The 16,433-nt window shown below is 52.8% G+C and overlaps 1 protein-coding gene across 5 annotated transcripts in view; it reads left to right on the top strand.

Moving 5' to 3' along the window:
- Positions 1-16,433, top strand: part of NTN1 (netrin 1) — a 202,091-nt gene that overhangs the window by 131,543 nt on the left and 54,115 nt on the right. For all 5 annotated transcript variants that reach the window (XM_086358893.1, XM_086358892.1, XM_086358894.1 and 2 more), the window contains exon 3: positions 5,004-5,192. In XM_086358893.1, coding sequence (XP_086215019.1) covers positions 5,004-5,192 — 189 coding nt within the window. The remainder of the gene's footprint in view (positions 1-5,003; positions 5,193-16,433) is intronic.

Here is a 16,433-nt window from a genome sequence, read left to right as displayed (position 1 = left end):
CTCATCTGCCCCATCCATCTATGATACCAGGAGCCCCTGTCTCCCTCAGGGCCTGTGGCACTGGACGTGGCACAAAGCTGGAGCACCTACCTGTGTGTTGATTGAACCACCTGGAGGTGGTGAGGGGTTGGACAGTCCAGGTTGGTGGGAGAAGTTCATAGAAGCTTAAGGAGTGGTGGTGACAGGTATGTGTGAAGAGGCTTAGAGGACCTTTCGATAGGAGAGGAAAATGGGACCCCATCTCCTGAACCCCTTTCCCTGCTGGGTGGTGGGTGAGGAGCTTGCTTCCTCCTTCCTCTTTCCCAATGTCCCCATGTCATGCCTCTGGGTCTGAAATGCAACTGTCTGTGAAGTGTCCTTGGCAGTGTCCACACAACAACTGAAGGAGGCATGGTGCTTGGGGTGCAGGCCAGACCAGCTCCCTTGGGTGGCTGGTCTTTTGGTCCCAGGGGTCCCCCTGGTCAGGGTGCAGCGGTGCTCCTCTAAGCTGTGCTGCCCTCTGCCCTCCCTGGTCTCCCAGGCTGACCTCTCCATTCTCACAAACCTCCCCTTTCCTTCCCGCCTTGAAATCTGATAACAGAACTAATACCCAATATTTTTGCCTCCAAGAGAGGCAGAAGATAAACAGGAAGGCGTGAGGGATTAAGGTGTCTTTCCAAGGAAGGGGCAGGAGACAGGCTGGGAGCCGGGTGACATCCCTGTGTACAGCCGAGGGCTCCAGATGTGAGCTGCTTGGCCCGACGCATTTTTCCATTTGTGCAGAGAAAATAAAACAAAGAGAAAAGAAAACAAGCCGTAAAATGCGTTGCAGAAGCCTGAGTGTGGGCAATGGTCACTGATGTCCCCTGACAGCTCCAGGAGGAGGGGGGACAGGGTGGGGGGCAGGGGAGCCCTGCCTTTTGATGTTCAGTCTCTGAGCTTTCTTTTGTGTGACCAGTTGTTTGAGAAGAGCTTCGGTTGGTGGAAGGTGCGTGGAAAGTAGAGCGATACCAGCCAGAGGTTTCCCTTGGAGTGGGGAAGTGGGGTGCTGAGCTCCCAGGAGGTCACGGGGGACAGATGGGCTGACTTTGCAGATGTAAATACCAGCTTAGCATCTGCCTCTGAGATGGACCAGAAGATGCTGCTCCTGAGGCCTTTCTCCTAGCCCAGAGGCCTGAGGAAGTGTCACCCTGGAGATCCTTCTAGATCCCTATGTCAGGCCCTGTGACTTCTGTCCAAGTAGAAAAGATCTGAATTCTGATCCTTGGTCTAGGGCGAGCTGTTCCTTCCGGGGACCTGGGTCCTTTCCTTTGGGGCAATTGGCCAGGAACCGAGACCTGGGCTCTAGTCCTGGGCCCCCATTTCCTGGCTCGGTGGTCCTAGTCTGGTAGTTTGCTTAACCCCTCAGAGCAGCACCCTCTCCCCAAGTCTGGCTGAGTGAGTCCCCAGGGACTGTGAACTTGTATCATGCCCTGTGCTCCTGGGCAGGGCATGGCTGAGGAGGTTTCTTTGTATCTAGTTGAACTCAGCCCTGAGGGCTGGAAGTGATGAGGGGAGACTTGTAAAGCTCTTGGGAGTCATTCTTTGGCCTAATTTGGCTTCTGGATGCTCTTCCAGACTTCAGGCTTAAGCTGAGGTCTTTTCTCTTGTATCACACACAGCACGTCCTCTAAAGCCCTACATCCATCTCTACTTGTAAATAGTGTGTCATTTGGAGAGTGACTCTAGGAAGAATATTTAAAGAAGTTTATCATAACATCAGAGAGAAAAATGAAAGAGGCAAAAATTTTTAAATCACCAAAGTAGTATGTGAATAAGAAACTGGTAAAAATATTTGCAACTGGTATATAAAACATACAAATACAGTAGATGTCATCAGAAAAAAAAAACCCACCTTATTTGAAAACTGGGCAAATGACATGAACAGGCAGTGCATATCCAAAAAAAGAAATATAAATAGAAAAACAAACACATGGAGAAATGTCCAACCTCACTGGTCATCAAAGACATACAAATTAAAATTGTGTGTTTTCCAGATGAATTGGCAAAGGTTAAAAAAAAAAAAAAGGAATGCTGATACCAAATGCATATTGTTTTTCTTTTCAGCAGTATGGAGAATAGGAAGTAGGAGCTTTCACATCCTGCTAGTGGGAGAGTAAACCAGGACAGCCTTTCTTGAGGGCAATTTGGCATTTGGGATCTTGAGCTAAAAACACCAAAATTTAACATAGCAATTCTGCCCCGAGAAATTTACTGTATGACAGTCCTCAGAGCAGAGTACACATATGTGTGTTCAAAGGTGGTTACCCCTGTATTGTTTATAATAGTGAGAAACTGGAAATAACTGCCCAACCCGGGAAGGCTCTGCTTTTTATTTTGAATTTTTGGCCACACCTCGTGGCATGTGGGATCTTCCTCAACAAAGGCTTGAACCCACACCCCCTGCATTGGAGGGCAGAGTCTTAACTGCTGGACCACCAGGGAAGTCCCAAGGCCCAGCTTTTCACTGCATGAACTTCTGTTTCCAAGGAGCCCATTTCGTGTATTCACGTTATCTGACATTAAAAAATATTCATCATCATGCGAAAATACCTAGGAAGTGAGAGGTACATGGATGATCCATGTCTGTCAGAAAGAAAGAGCTCCACAGCTGAGTAAATGTTAATTAAAGCCTGCAGGGAAAGCCCCGATATTAACAGCAGTTGGTGGAAATTTGAGTGTGTGTGCGTGTGTTTTTTTAACCTTTCTGCTTTTGTTTTTCAAGTGTCTGGTATTAAATATATATTTAACAATTACATAGAAGGTGATTTAGAACTTTCCTGGTGGTCCAGTGGTTAAGACTCTGCTTCCAATGCAAGGGGCACGGGTTCAATCCCTGATCAGGGGACTAAGATCCCACATGCCACGTGGTGCAGTCAGGGAAAACAACAAAAAAAGCTATTTAAAACAAGCTTATCACAAAAGCAAAAGCAAGTTGCATTGTAGAGTGTGCAAGATTAGGCCAGATTTAAGCTGGAGATAACCCCGAGTTAGAAGCCTAAAGAAGAAACAGGTAACAGTGTCACAGGGTAACATAAGGAATGCTGAGTTGGGGGGCCCTCCTGGGTGCCTGGGGAGCTCAGATCCTTTGTGTGTAAGCTGGGCGGGCGGAAGGTGAAGATGGGCCTGGAAGTGACATTGAAACCAAGAAAGGGCTGATGGAAGGAGGCAGTCAGATGAGAAGGGGGCTTGAGAGCAGAGAGTCCTAGGAGGGAAGGAGCAGCACATGCCTGTCCCCACAGAGGGGACGGGTGAGGGGTCCTCATATGTGGCCTGCTCCAGAAACTGCAAGGGTTTGACACAGCTGAAGCCTAAGAGGAGAGGGGGCTGAGCAGAGCTACAGTGGGAGAGAGGAGCTGGACCAGTTTATACAGAGCCCTGGAGGCAGTGTTAAATGATTTTGATTTTATTCAGTGGGGAGCCACTGAAAAATTTCAAGTAGGTGCTGGACATCCTCAGACAGGGGCTCAGAACTCCTGTCCCGGTTATAGTGTTGGGAGCCTGGAGGGCTCAGTGGGGCGGGGGTTGGGGGAGGGCGGTGTCTGAGATCTGATGGATGGAGAGCAGTGAATGGGTCTGGGGGAAGCGCCTCTGGGTCCACAAGAAGACCTTGAAGCGGAAGCCGGAAATGTGGATTTGCGGATCAGGAGCACAGAGGCGGTCACTGCTGTGAGGGGTGAACCAGGCAGACCCGGGAGAGCATCAGAGTGGAGGGGAAAAGTCCACAGGAACACTAGTGTGGGGAACAGGCAGAGGGAAACAGGATTAGGCAGAATTGTGAAGGCCAGGGGCGGGATGCTGAGGGCCTGTCTGGAGGACCCGGCTGCCAGGAGTGTGGCCACCACGCTGTGGGAGGAAGTTCTGCAAGTTGATGGCAGGAGGGGAGATGGTGCAGGAGGAGGTGGGGAAAAGGAGAGTCCAGGCCAGTGTCTGGAGCGCAAGGACGTGCGGAGTGTGCACGGGTAGAAGTGATGCTCAGAAGCAGTACGTGCATCTGCTTGGGCTGCGGTGATAAAATGCCTCCCGCTGGGACGCTTAAACCAACACATGTATTCTCATAATTTGGAGGCTGGAGTCAGGATCAAAGTTTGGGCAGGTCTGCTTTCTCCTGAGACCTCTCTCCTTGACTTGCACCCCTGCCACCTCTCTGGGTGTCCAGACTTCCTCTCTATAAAAAGAGGACACCAGTGCTTGGACTAGGGCCCACACTAGTGTCCTCATTGAAACGAGAGAGGACCCCATCTCTAGGGTAGGTCCTCTGTCTGCCAGTGAAGTAAAAGTCATTCAGTGGTGTCTGACTATACTGTCCATGGGATTCTCCAGGTCAGAATACTGTAGTGGGTAGTCTTTCCTTTCTCCAGGGGATTTTCCCAACCTAGGGATCGAACCCAGGTCTCCCTCCCACATTGCGGGCAGATTCTTTTTTACCAGCTGAGCCACCAGGGAAGCCCAAGAATACTGGACTGGGTAGCCTATCCCTTCTCCAACAGATCTTCCCGACCCAGGAACCAAACTGGGGTCTCCTGCATTGCAGGCATATTCTTTACCAACTGAGCTATCAGGGAAGCCCTCTGTCTGCCAGGATGTCTCCAAATACAAGTTACATTTAGAGATTCTGGGGTTAGGGCTTCAGCATATGAATGGGGGGCAGGGGAGGGGCACAGTTCAGCCCATAACAAGCAGGATTTGGGCACAAGAAGGATGCCAGCTGCACCTCCCAACTCTGACTGGATATAGATAGAGGGTGGGGGTGGTGATCCTTTGCAGAAATTGAACCATCTCCATGGGGAGGGAAGCAAGTGCCTGGCGATGGGTCAGGCACAGTCAGGTGGTCCGTAGGGGCTGATGGATGCAAACAGGGGAGCCTAGGAAAAGCTCCCAGAGGAAGGGCTGGCTTGAGGTCGGGCCGTGGAGGAGGGGGAACTGGAGGGGATGTTCAGAGTCTTCGGTGGCCCCCTCCTGACCGGAGTCCCTGCCTCTCACAGCCTGTAACTGCAACCTGCATGCCCGGCGGTGCCGTTTCAACATGGAGCTTTACAAGCTGTCGGGGCGCAAGAGTGGGGGCGTCTGCCTTAACTGTCGCCACAACACGGCCGGCCGTCACTGCCACTACTGCAAGGAGGGCTACTACCGCGACCTAGGCAAGCCCATCACCCACCGCAAGGCCTGCAAAGGTAGGCGGGGCGAGGCCCCGGCGCCGCCTCTATCTTCCTATATCTATCTATCTATCTATCTATATCTGTCTGTCTGTCTATCTCCCCCATGCTGAGATCATCGCATGCATGCACGCCTTTTGGAGGTGTAAGCCGGAACAAAGGGGCGGTGGAGACGCGACTCAGGGAGAAGAAAGGGGGGTGGTGATCCCCGCGAGGGTGCAGGGCTCCCGGCCCCGCCCCGCCCCCTCTGTCCGCACAGGTGTGCTGCATACCGCAGGGCGGGGGTCATGTTCCCCCGGCTTACTCTCAGCACAAAGGACTCTCTTTCACCAAAACCTCGCAGATGCATTTCTTTGGAGGTGTGCGCCCACCACCCTCCACCCCACCCCTCGCGGCCTCCTCCAGCCCTCAACACTCAAACAGACGCGCACCTTCACAGATGTCGGCAACTTGGGGAGGGGGAAAGTGGGGTAAGAGGCAGGGGTTCAGAAGGAGCATTTAATCCACCTGCAAACAGTTTCACTTCTCAGGACAAAAAATTAAACGGAGACGGTGGTCTCTATTTTCGTTCCTTGAAGCAAGCTGTAATGTTTTAACTTTCTGCTGTTTGTTTTCTCCCACTAACAAAAATGAAGCCGTGATCAGATGACTCCAAGGAGTTGATGAAATGCCAGGGAATTTAGTGACAATGGGGGAGGGGAGAAGTGCTCCCCTCCTCCTCCCCACCCTGCCACATGCATTTGTTTTTGGGAATTCCAGGAACCAAGGCCCTCTGGGTCCAAAACTCGGGGCCTAGGGACACTGCTTGCCGAGAGCCTGACTTCCTGGGAAGATGTTCATCTCTGAGGGCTCTTGGGCCACAAGCCAGTGTGGCTGGGATCCTCACAAGGGCCTGTAAAGACCCTGAGGCAGGAGAGACCCAAGCCAACCTAGGCCTGGATGAGGAGCTGCAGCAGAGGAGTCCTTCTATGGCTACTGCTTAGCCCTGGATGAAGCCAGAGTATCATCTTCTTAACAGGAAATCCACCAGATGTTGGGCACTTGTGTGCAGTACTGATTACATAATTTGTGGGCCCCGGTGCAAAATGAAAATATGGGACTTCTTCTTGTTCAGCAATTGCTAAGAATTTCAAAATGGCAAGCAGAGTTTCAGCCTAGCTTGTGCCCTTCTGAGTGTGGGGCCCATGCAGCCTGCCCTACTGGTGCAGAAAGCTTTTCTCTAAAAAACAGATTCCCAGTCTGTCTTCTCCCAGAGAAGTCCCTGAGATTCCAAATGAGCAGAGATGAACAGGGTGGCTTCCCTCACACAAGGTCTCTTTCCAGTTCTGTGGACCTAAGGCTGCCTCTGGTGGTTGCTGAGAGAAATTTAAGCATTAAGGTAGCTGGGCTGTTTTCCATGTTAAAAACAACCGATCCAGGTGAGAAAGCCCCAGGAGAGTTTGACCAGAAATTGAGAAAGATGACCTGGGAAAACGGACCCAAGAAATATCCACAGTAGCAGGAAGGCAGGGGCACCAGGGAAGGAGGGCTTTGGGTTTTCAGAGGAGGTAGTTGGAAAGTGGCCAGTGCCTTGTGCCCAAGTGTTTTGTTGTCTTTTTTCTACAGAAGAAATTGAAGTTGAGGTCTTATAAACAACTGGCTGCACATAGATTTCTTGGAGATTTGGCCAAAAAAATTTTCTCAACGGGGGCCAGTCAGGTGGGCAGTCCTGTGCCCGTGAATGAGATCTGGGCTCTGTTTGGAAGGGCAGTGGTCACTTCCTGTAGTGCCAGTTTCAGCTGTCAGAGAAGGAAAGGCATGTCCCCTGGAGAGTCAGGAAGGAGCAAGGCCTTGGTCATCTTGCCATCTGCATCCCCTCCCTTTCCTCTGTTGCTGTGGGGAGGGCCGAGGGCCGAGTGTGGCCTGACAATGCTCAGAGTGAGATCTCAGAAGGCCACAGGGTCCTGGGAGCCTGCAGACCATCCTCTGGGGCTCTGCCACTCTGGTTCAGTGGTGTGGAACTACAGGCTTCCTGTGCTGGTTTCTAGGAGGAACAGGTTCAGGCAGGCGAGGGTGGGGTCCTGGCTTCTTTCAAATGCTCTGGCTAGCCTGGGTGACTTTGTCCTTCCTCCCAGCCCTGGACAGCAACCACTTTGATGTTAACTCTGAGAGAAGGACCATGGAAGAGGAAAAAAATGTAAGGATGGAATCTGCTCAAAAGAATACTTGCTTATCCTTCTGGGGAAATGTGTTAGGAGAAGTGAGACTGTCAGTGCCTCCTGATTAGCAGGGGAGGACAGTGTTTCAAGGATCCTGCCTCCTGATTGGTGAGGAAGAGCATTTCCTGAAGGGCTCTGCTTCATGATTGGTGAGAAGAGACAACACGTTGAAGATATCGTCTCTGATTGGCGAGAAGAAGAATGTGACCTGAAAGGTCCTGCCATTTCACTCTGAGGAAAGGCATCTTTTGAAAGTTCCCCATCTTTCCTCTTAGCTCTTTTTTTTCCTGATGTCACCCCCTTAGAGATGTGGGAACTTGGAGTCCACAGTTCCCCCCACTCATAAAGACCCTGGGATTTGTGGGGAACCAGCTATAGTTCAGAAGCTGGCAGGGGAATGTGTACCCTCGAGATCTTCAGACAGGGGTCTTTGTCATCACCTTCGGAGAATTCCACTGTCTTGTCTTCCCAGGGCTGGATGGTTTAAGGAAATGGTTCCTTTGGTGGCAGCATTTGATCCCAGTATTTTGATCCCTGATGGTTCACTGTCAGAGACTTCTAGAATCATGTAGATTGTAGCCCTGAGGTGAAAGCTGTACTTCTTTGCTGTCTCAAATGCATTTCATGGGGGAAATGGGACAGCCAGCAGTGCCTCTTGACTCAACTCGGCTGTTGACCTAAGGGTGCCTGGAAATAGTCATGGGGGCCCCTTGAGCCCGGACTTCCCAGGGACTGGGAGGAGCCCCGAGCATGGGCCTGAGGCCACCCATACACTGCGGGTGATGGGCTGACGCCTGACCTTGTTCAGTTGAGAGCAGGGGTGGACCCAGACAAGAACAGCTTGGAGCAAGGGCATTCCATCCCAAGCATCATTATGCCATCCCCCCAAGGGAAGTTTCGTAGCAACAAGTTTGTTGGGTTCTTTCTCCCCTCCCCTAGTTTGGAACCAGATGGGGGGCTGGCAGCGCTAGTGCATACAAAGGGCTGTAGTCAACATGCCCAGGGAGCAGGCGGCTGCACTCTCTGCCATTCAGCGCGATTTCACAGCCCTGGGAAGGCCTCATTATGGCCTGGGCTGTTTTCCTATACAAAGTCAGACGAGATGAGTTTCTCCCCTTTCTCTGCAGAAGGGTGTGTGAGTGATACTCGTCCTGGAATCTGTCAAGAGGGATAGGCGGTTTTGTTTACCGTTTGTCTTCTTTATGGACTCGGGGGCTCTTTTTCTTTAGAGCCAGCAAAGAAGACGTTACCATTTAACCATTTCAGCCAGGCCTCCCTTTAAACGATGTTAATTTATCATCTCCTCAAACCATCTGTGATGGGTAAAGACATTCCGGGTGTCTCCCGTGAACTGAATTGTGATGAGAACGGAGAAATTACCCACGGCATCCAGCGCCCGCCTGGCTCAGAGCGGCCTGTTTCTTGCCGTCATTGCCCTGCCCCCTTCAAGTTCACAGTCACCATGGCTCGTCGCAAGCCGCTGAGAACGTGCCTGAGCCCTTGGAAGCTGTGGGCAACAGTGGACCTGTAGCCCCCGGGGGTCCCCAGTCTGAGCAGAAAAGCTTCTGCTTCTCCCCCACACCCCCCCCCCTAACAGGGACATTACTTGGGAAGGAACTTCTGCTACCAGAAGAGCAGCAGGTGGTCCCCAGCCCCAGGCTAGGAATTGTCCCATCTGAAAATGGGGATTAGTAACAGTCCCTTCTTGGGACTTCCCTGGTGGCCCAGTGGGTAAAACTCCCTGCTCCCAATGCAGGGGGCCCAGGTTAAATCCCAGATCAGGGATCTAGATCCCACATGCTGTGACTAAGAGTTCACATGCTGACACTAAAGATTCTGCATGCTGCCAGAGAAGATCCAAGATCTGGAGTGATGCAACTAAGACCTAGCACAGCCAAATAAATACATATTAAAATGATATCAGGAAGAGACATCACTTTGCCAACAAAGGTCCATCTATCTAGTCAAGGCTACGGTTTTTCCAGTAGCCATGTACGGATGTGAGAGTTGGACCATAAAGAAGGCTGAGCACCAAAGGCTGGTTTCGAATTGTGCTGGAGAAGACTCTTGAGTCCTTTGGACAGCAAGAAGATCAAACTAATCAATCCTAAGGGAAATCAACCCTGAATATTCATTGCAAGGACTGATGCTGAAGCTCCAATACTTTGGCCACCTGATGCAAAGAACCGACTCATTGGAAAAGACCTTGATGCTGGGAAAGGTTGAGGGCAGGTGAAGAAGGGGATGACAGAAGATGAGATAATTGGATGGCATCATCAACGCAATTGACATGAGTTTGAGCAAACACTGGAGATGGTGAAGAACAGGGAAGCCTGGTGTGCTACAGTCCATGGGTTAGCAAAGAGTTGGACATGACTGAGCAACTTAACAACAGCAACAATAATAATAATAGTCCCTCATCCCAAGTGTTACAGAGTTGATTAAATGAGATGATGTAGAGGAGGTGCCTGGCACATGGCGTGCACGCCACACCAGGAACTGTTACAATCATTGGTACAAGCAGAGGAAAAGTGAGTAACCAGAGCTGCTGTTACTGCCAGCGTGCACACCACGTGGAGACCATCGCCTAGGCTCCCCGCGGCCTTAGTTCTTTCCGTGAGCGTGGTGCCTAGGACAGCTGGCCCCTCTTACTTGAGGGGCTTAAACCTCATGTGGACTTGAAAGCTGATTCCCACCAGACTGCATAGGGCCCGAGGAATTTGCCCTAATTCCATTGCACACACTCAATATTAGGAGCAAAACTGATAAGTGGCTGGAACAGCAGAGCTGGGTGCCTGGCAGCTGCAGGCAGGGGTGGGGGTGGGGGGCTCAGCGGAGAAGATGGGAACAGGTTGGGTGTGTCCAGGTGCGGTTCTGAAGGTGCCACTAAGAAAGATCCACAGCATCTGAGGGCCCTCGGGCTGAAAGGCAGATGCAAGGCCCGAGCTGGTCCCCATTACCGGTCACCCTGGTGCTCTGGCATCTCCCCCACCATCCAGCCCCTGCTTGCCTGCTGGACTCTGTGCATCCAGTGTGTGCAGACAACACACACACACACACACACACACACACACACACACACATCTGAACCTTTCACCTGTAAATCAGCTGCAGGAAGACTGTAGTTAACTATTAATAGATCACGGAGGGTCAAATAACCCAGTTTGGGATGCCGGGGCTCCCCCTTCCACTTCCTGCTGTCTGCACCTTCATCCGAAAGTGTCGGGGGAAAGAGAGGTCATGCAACTTGAAATGTGTCTTCTTTTGTGCCTCCTTAGCAACTGCTGGGGGGAGAAGGCGATGGCACCCCACTCCAGTACCCTTACCTGGAGAATCCCAGGGACAGGGGAGCCTGGTGGGCTGCCGTCTATGGGGTCGCACAGAGTTGGACATGACTGAAGCGACTTAGCAGCAGCAACTGCTGGGAGAAAGAAAAGCAGAGCCTAGGAGGAGCGGACAAACAGCTGAGATGAAGTTTGCGGATTACCTGTGGATTTAAATTATCCTCGTCCCTCATTAGCACAGAGAATTTGGAAGTGGGGAGTGTTCGTTGTTGCGGTTGCCACTCATCTCAGATGTGAGTGGAGGGTCTTTCCTGCGCGTCCCTCCTCCTCTCCTCCAGATTTAGGGTCCATGAAACAGCCTCTTCCCACAGGGAGGGCGACACAGTGGCCCTGAGCGTGTGCACTGATTGAACCCGTGTCCATGGATCTCCTGCCCTACATGGGAACTGGGGGTCCAGTGGTGACCAGCACAGACAGGTTCCTGTGGAACTTATGTTCTGGAGGGAGGTTGATGATAAAGAAGAAACAGTAAGCAGAGGATTATTATAGATTGTGGTGAGTTACATGGAGGAAATAAATAAGCTGGAAATAGTGTAACTGGCAGTGGGGAGGGGAGGCTGCTTTGCAGGGCATCCCATGAGGACCTGTCTGAGGATGGGATGGACTTCAAGATGAGACCTGGGGTTCAGGGGCAAACAGCCATGGGGACACCGAGGAGCGGTACCCATGCCTGAGAGCAGGAAAGGGCTGGAGGGCTGGAGGGCTCTGAGTCAGAAAGGGAAAGGAAAGGGCCAGTTCTGAGAGCCAAGGGGGCCGCCAGGAAGGCTAAGGATCAGTGACCAGACTGATACTCACAGTGTGCCTCGTAAGAAGCTTCTGCTGTGAACGAGAAGACAGGGGGAAGTATTTGTACATCACGTATCCGGCCAAGGATTTGAATCCAGCTTATGTGGAGAACTCTCAAAACTGCACAATAAGGCAATAACAACCACTCAGCTAGAAATGGGCAGAATACTTGAACGGCTACTTGGTGAAGATACAGGGATGGTGGATAAATGCCTCAACCATCATTCTTCTGCATTAGGGAAATGTAGACTAGAACCATGGCGAGATGCCACCACCCACCCATTGTTGCTGTTCAGTCGCTAAGTTGTGCCCCGACTCTTTGTGACCCCATGGACTGTAGATCTCCAGGCTCTCTGTCCTTGGGATTTCCCGGGCAAGAATACCGGAGTGGGTTGCCATTTCCTTCTCCAGGGGATTTTCCCAACCCAGGAATTGAACCTGCGTCTCCTGCATTGGCAGGTGGCTTTTTCACTCCTGAGCCACCAGGGAGAAGTGAAGCATAGAGCTGCCATAATACCAAGCAATGCTTCCTCTTGATGTTTATCCCAGAGAAATGAAATCTGTGTTCACACAAAAAAAGGCACATGGATGTTGATAAAAGCATTATTCACAACTGGCAAAAACTGGAAACAGCCCAACTGTGCTTTGGTGGGTGAATGGTCAAACAACCAGTGGTATGTCCGTGTTGTGGAATCTGGCAGTGCAAATGGACACGCTGTTGACTGACCTGGCAACACGGATGCATTTCAAACGCATTAGGCATGTGTGTGTGATAAGTTGCTTCAGTCGTGTCCGACTCTTTGCGACCTTATGGCTCCTCTGTCCATGGGATTCTCCAGGCTAGAATACCGGAATGGATTGCCATTTCCTGCTCCAGCGAATCTTCTGAACCCAGGGATTGAACGAACCCATGTCCCTAACATCTCTTGCATTGGCAGGTGGATTCTTTACCACTAGCGCCACCTGGGAAGACGCACTGGGCATAAAGGAGGCCAATTTTAAAAGATTACCTGCTGTATGATTCCATCCACCATACATCCTGCTGCTGCTGCTGCTAAGTCACTTAATCATGTCTGTCTCTGTGCGACCCCATAGATAGCAACTCACCAGGCTCCCCCATCCTTGGGATTCTCCAGGCAAGAACACTGGAGTGGGTTGCCATTTCCTTCTCCAATGCATGAAAGTGAAAAGTGAAAGTGAAGCTGCTCAGTCATGTCCGACTCTTTGTGACCCCATGGACTGCAGCCTACCAGGCTCCTCTGTCCATGGGATTTTCCAGGCAAGAGTACTGGAGTGGGGTGCCATCACCTTCTCTGACCATACATCCTGCACCTCCATAAATCCCAGAATAAGGTATTCTGAAAAGATCCGGGGTTGCCGGGCGTCAGGACAGGGGCCTCACCGCAGAGGAGGGTCAGGGCTGCCTGCCTCCGGGTCAGCTTTGTGGGGTCCCTCAGTAACCCCAGTGCACTTCTCATAGCTGACAGCACAGATCTCAGAGACCAGAGTCCAGCCCAGTGCAGCAGTGCATGGTGTCGGGCAGGGTGCCCCATGGGTGTGGCGCGAGGGCCTGGCATGCCTGGCGGCAGGAGCATGTTCCTGGTCCCCTGAGCTGAGACACTGCAGTGGACTGCAGCGGTGGGGGTGACGGTCCCCGGGGACAGGACACTGCCCTGGATCTTAGCCTGTTTGGTTGGAAGCAACTTTAGTGCAAGTATAAACCTCTGGCCTTAGAGATGAGCTACCCAAGACTCAGAGCGAGGCACTAGCCCAGGGTCACACCGCATTACTGGCAGGGAAGGATCAGACCTGGGTCTCTTGACACCCATATGAAACCATCTGTGTGTCCTTAGCTGTTCCTATCTGGCTGATGACCCCAAGCAAGGACAGTCTGGCTTCTCTGCGCCATCGGGCTACCATCCAGCCCATGTGTTCATGAGAAACCTGATCCGGCCGCCTTCTCAGGGCCCTGGGCTTCCTCCTGGTCTCACCTTCCTCTTCATGGAAAAACTCTCTGGTGGATTGTTTCCCAGGGCCAGGTTCTGCCTGCTGCGTGCAGATGATGACTTGCCGGGGAAGGGCCTGACCTCCTCCGAGTGGAGTGGCTGACATCCAGGGAAACGGGAGTCACCGAACCAGGCTTCCTGCAGGAGAAGACATTCTGACCCAGAGCCTGTTCTCGGAAGAATCCGGGAGGCTCTCACTTTGTCCCTTTCACCAGACCCCCCCGCCAAGGAGAAGACTTCTACTCGCTCACGTCCACATCCTCCCAGCTCAGCCGCCCTCATCCTCTCCCCTGCCCCCTGTGGTGCTGTGTGCGCCTGCGTGTCTGAGAGTTGTAGGAATCTATGTGTGTTTGTGCGTCTGGGTGTGTTTTGGGTTTTGGAGGATACAGCACAATCCCTTTGGCTTTCTTTCTCTAAGGACCAGGGTCGTAGTCTCCTGTGTAACTGGTGGGCAGCTCAGACCCTCTTCCTGTGGGCATTACTAGCTGCATTCTCTTGTTCAAGGTTGTAGAGAACCTACTGTGGGCTGTTGTGATTCATCAGTTCTCCCCACACCTTGAAGCTCATCCTTCTTTGCCCAGAAGGTATAACTTAGCTTTCCGTAATCACGGGGTTTGAGGAAAACTCTTTACTTTGGGGCCATTTAGCTGTGAATTGAGAATGAGTGCAATGCAAGTGTCTGTGTCGGGACTGCATTTGGCCGCACGTAAGAGATGCCACCTGGCCTTGGTTTCAACAGGGAAGGGTGTATTTCTCCTTGCAGAATGGGAAGTGCAGGGGGACACACAGGAGAGGCCGAGGGCCCTCCATGACGTGCTCAAGAGATCAGGCCCTTTCTGTCTCTCCACTCCTGGCCTCCTCGGTATAGTCATGCTAATTTCACAGGCCGGTGCGAGGACCAGAAGGACGCCATGTCGGGGTGTGTACGGCTCAGGGGTCCGAGTGGCAGGGCTGTGTTGCAGGAGTGCCCACCTCTGAGGATGGTCCCCCCACCATGGCAGTGACCTGAGTAGCCTCCCACTCACCGCCACCCACGCCTCCGCCTGGACCCTCTGGGACTCGGCTGACTTCTCTTCCTGGAACAGTGATTTGCGTGAAGCACAGGGCAACCCGCTGCTTCTCTCAGACCAAGGGCCAGCTGCTTGGAGTCTTTGCAGATCTTGAGAGAATGATTTGGAAACTGCACAGCGAAGAGCCCTCTCCTGTAACCAAAGGCTGGGCCTAAGGACGTGCCTGCTCTGTGAAGCAGACACACTGCCCTGCCATCACCGAGTTTGGCCCTCAGCTCTGCCCGTCTCAGCTGGCGCCCGGCTCCTCCCTGCCAGCTCACCAACCCCAGGGGGCTGAGGGGTCCCCAGCTTTGAAGGGCCTCAGGTGAGGGCGATGCACTCTGCTCCCCCCCGATTCTGCTCTGGGCCAGCTCCTGCCTCGATGAAGATGACCTGGGCCTGTGGGTGACTTGGCTCGGACCCTCCAGTGACCATGCAACCTTTGGTGACCCTCTCCTGGCCGAGTCCAAGGCCCAGAAGTCACTGGCACACAGCTGTGTTCCGTTAGCACGGAGGGGAGGATGTCTTGGCGTGGGTTTCAGGATTACCAGCAGGCTTGCGAAGCTGGCCAAGGGAGGTCAGCTGGCAGGAGCCTGGGGAGTCCATATCCGCCTGGTGGTGCCCACGCCTGCACCAGGGGCTCGGGACACCAGGCGCCTGTGCTTGGCCCTTTGCTGTCACCAGGCCAGCTCAGAGAGGCCTCCGTGGCCCATCGCCCTTCCTGTCACAGGGATGGATCTAAGGTCATTGGTCACTTCCAACCATCCCCTCTTCATAGCATCATCCACAGTGTACTTTGAGGCTGAGTGAAAGAAAAGAGGGAAGAAGAAGAAAAAAACATTGGGAAATGAACTTGAATTTAGGATAGATTTGACAGAGGTTTCTAATAGAATGTTTGCTGCTGTCCACAGGGGCGGGATTGGGACAGTTCCATTTCCTCCTCTAGGCCTTGTCCCCTGCCCTCCCCTCACCTGGCTTGGAGTACCCCGCCCCATGCCCCCTCCCCCCCCAGACCCGTACTCCCAGGGTTTCCAGAAGCTCTCACGTGTCCAGACACAACTTCAACAAGCAATTCCTCACATTCCTGTCCTTTCTGCACCCTCGGCCCTCTGCCTTCCTCTTCCTAATTCTCCGGGGCCCCTCCTGGGCCCAAGGCTGGCCAGCCGGGAGAGGCCAGGTCTTCACCCGCGGCCTGGCGCCCTCATGCTGAGCGGCACCCGCTGGGGAGGTGTTAGTGTAGCTCTTTGGGGAGGGAACACTGCTCTCACTTATTCCCTTGGATACTTTTTCCCCATTTGGAATAGAAACAGAGCAGCTCTGGCACCAAGTGAACCTGCAGCAGGTCGCCCTCCTGCAGACAACTCCTCACCCTCTCCAGGCTTCTCTTCCCTGGGGGGAGGGCCAGGGAGACCCCAGGGGAGTGGGCGAGGGCACTGGCCTCCTTCCTGCCTCCCCTCCTCTGCCTACGCTGAGTCCACTGCCTCGGTCCAGGGAGGCAGGTGTCCTGTGTTTGCAGATACACAGTTCTTGCTCAAGCCTCATGGAGTTAATGGGCATCGAGTTCCCAGGTGACACTAGTGGTTAAGAGCCTGCATGCTCATGCAGGAGACGTAAGAGACGTGGGTTCAATCCCTGGGTTAGGAAGACCCCCTGTAGAAGGGCATGGCAACCCACTCTAGTATGTTTGCCTGGAGAATCCCATGGACAAAGGAGCCTGCGGGGCTACAGTCCGTGGGGCCACACAGAGTCGGACACACTGAGTACACATAGCACGATCACTAGTCCTCTGTGTCCAGACACTACAGACGGGGTGACTTAAACCATAGACACTCATCAGGATTTTGGAGGCAGAGAAGCCCAGGATGGAGGTACCAGC

Source organism: Bos grunniens, chromosome 19 (genome assembly GCF_055505025.1).
Source record: "Bos grunniens cultivar Pamir isolate PY7600 chromosome 19, Bosgru_T2T1.0, whole genome shotgun sequence".
Lineage (NCBI taxonomy): Eukaryota > Metazoa > Chordata > Mammalia > Artiodactyla > Bovidae > Bos > Bos grunniens.
The sequence above is the reverse complement of the archived record's forward strand: the minus strand, read 5'-3'. Positions and strand labels throughout refer to the sequence as shown.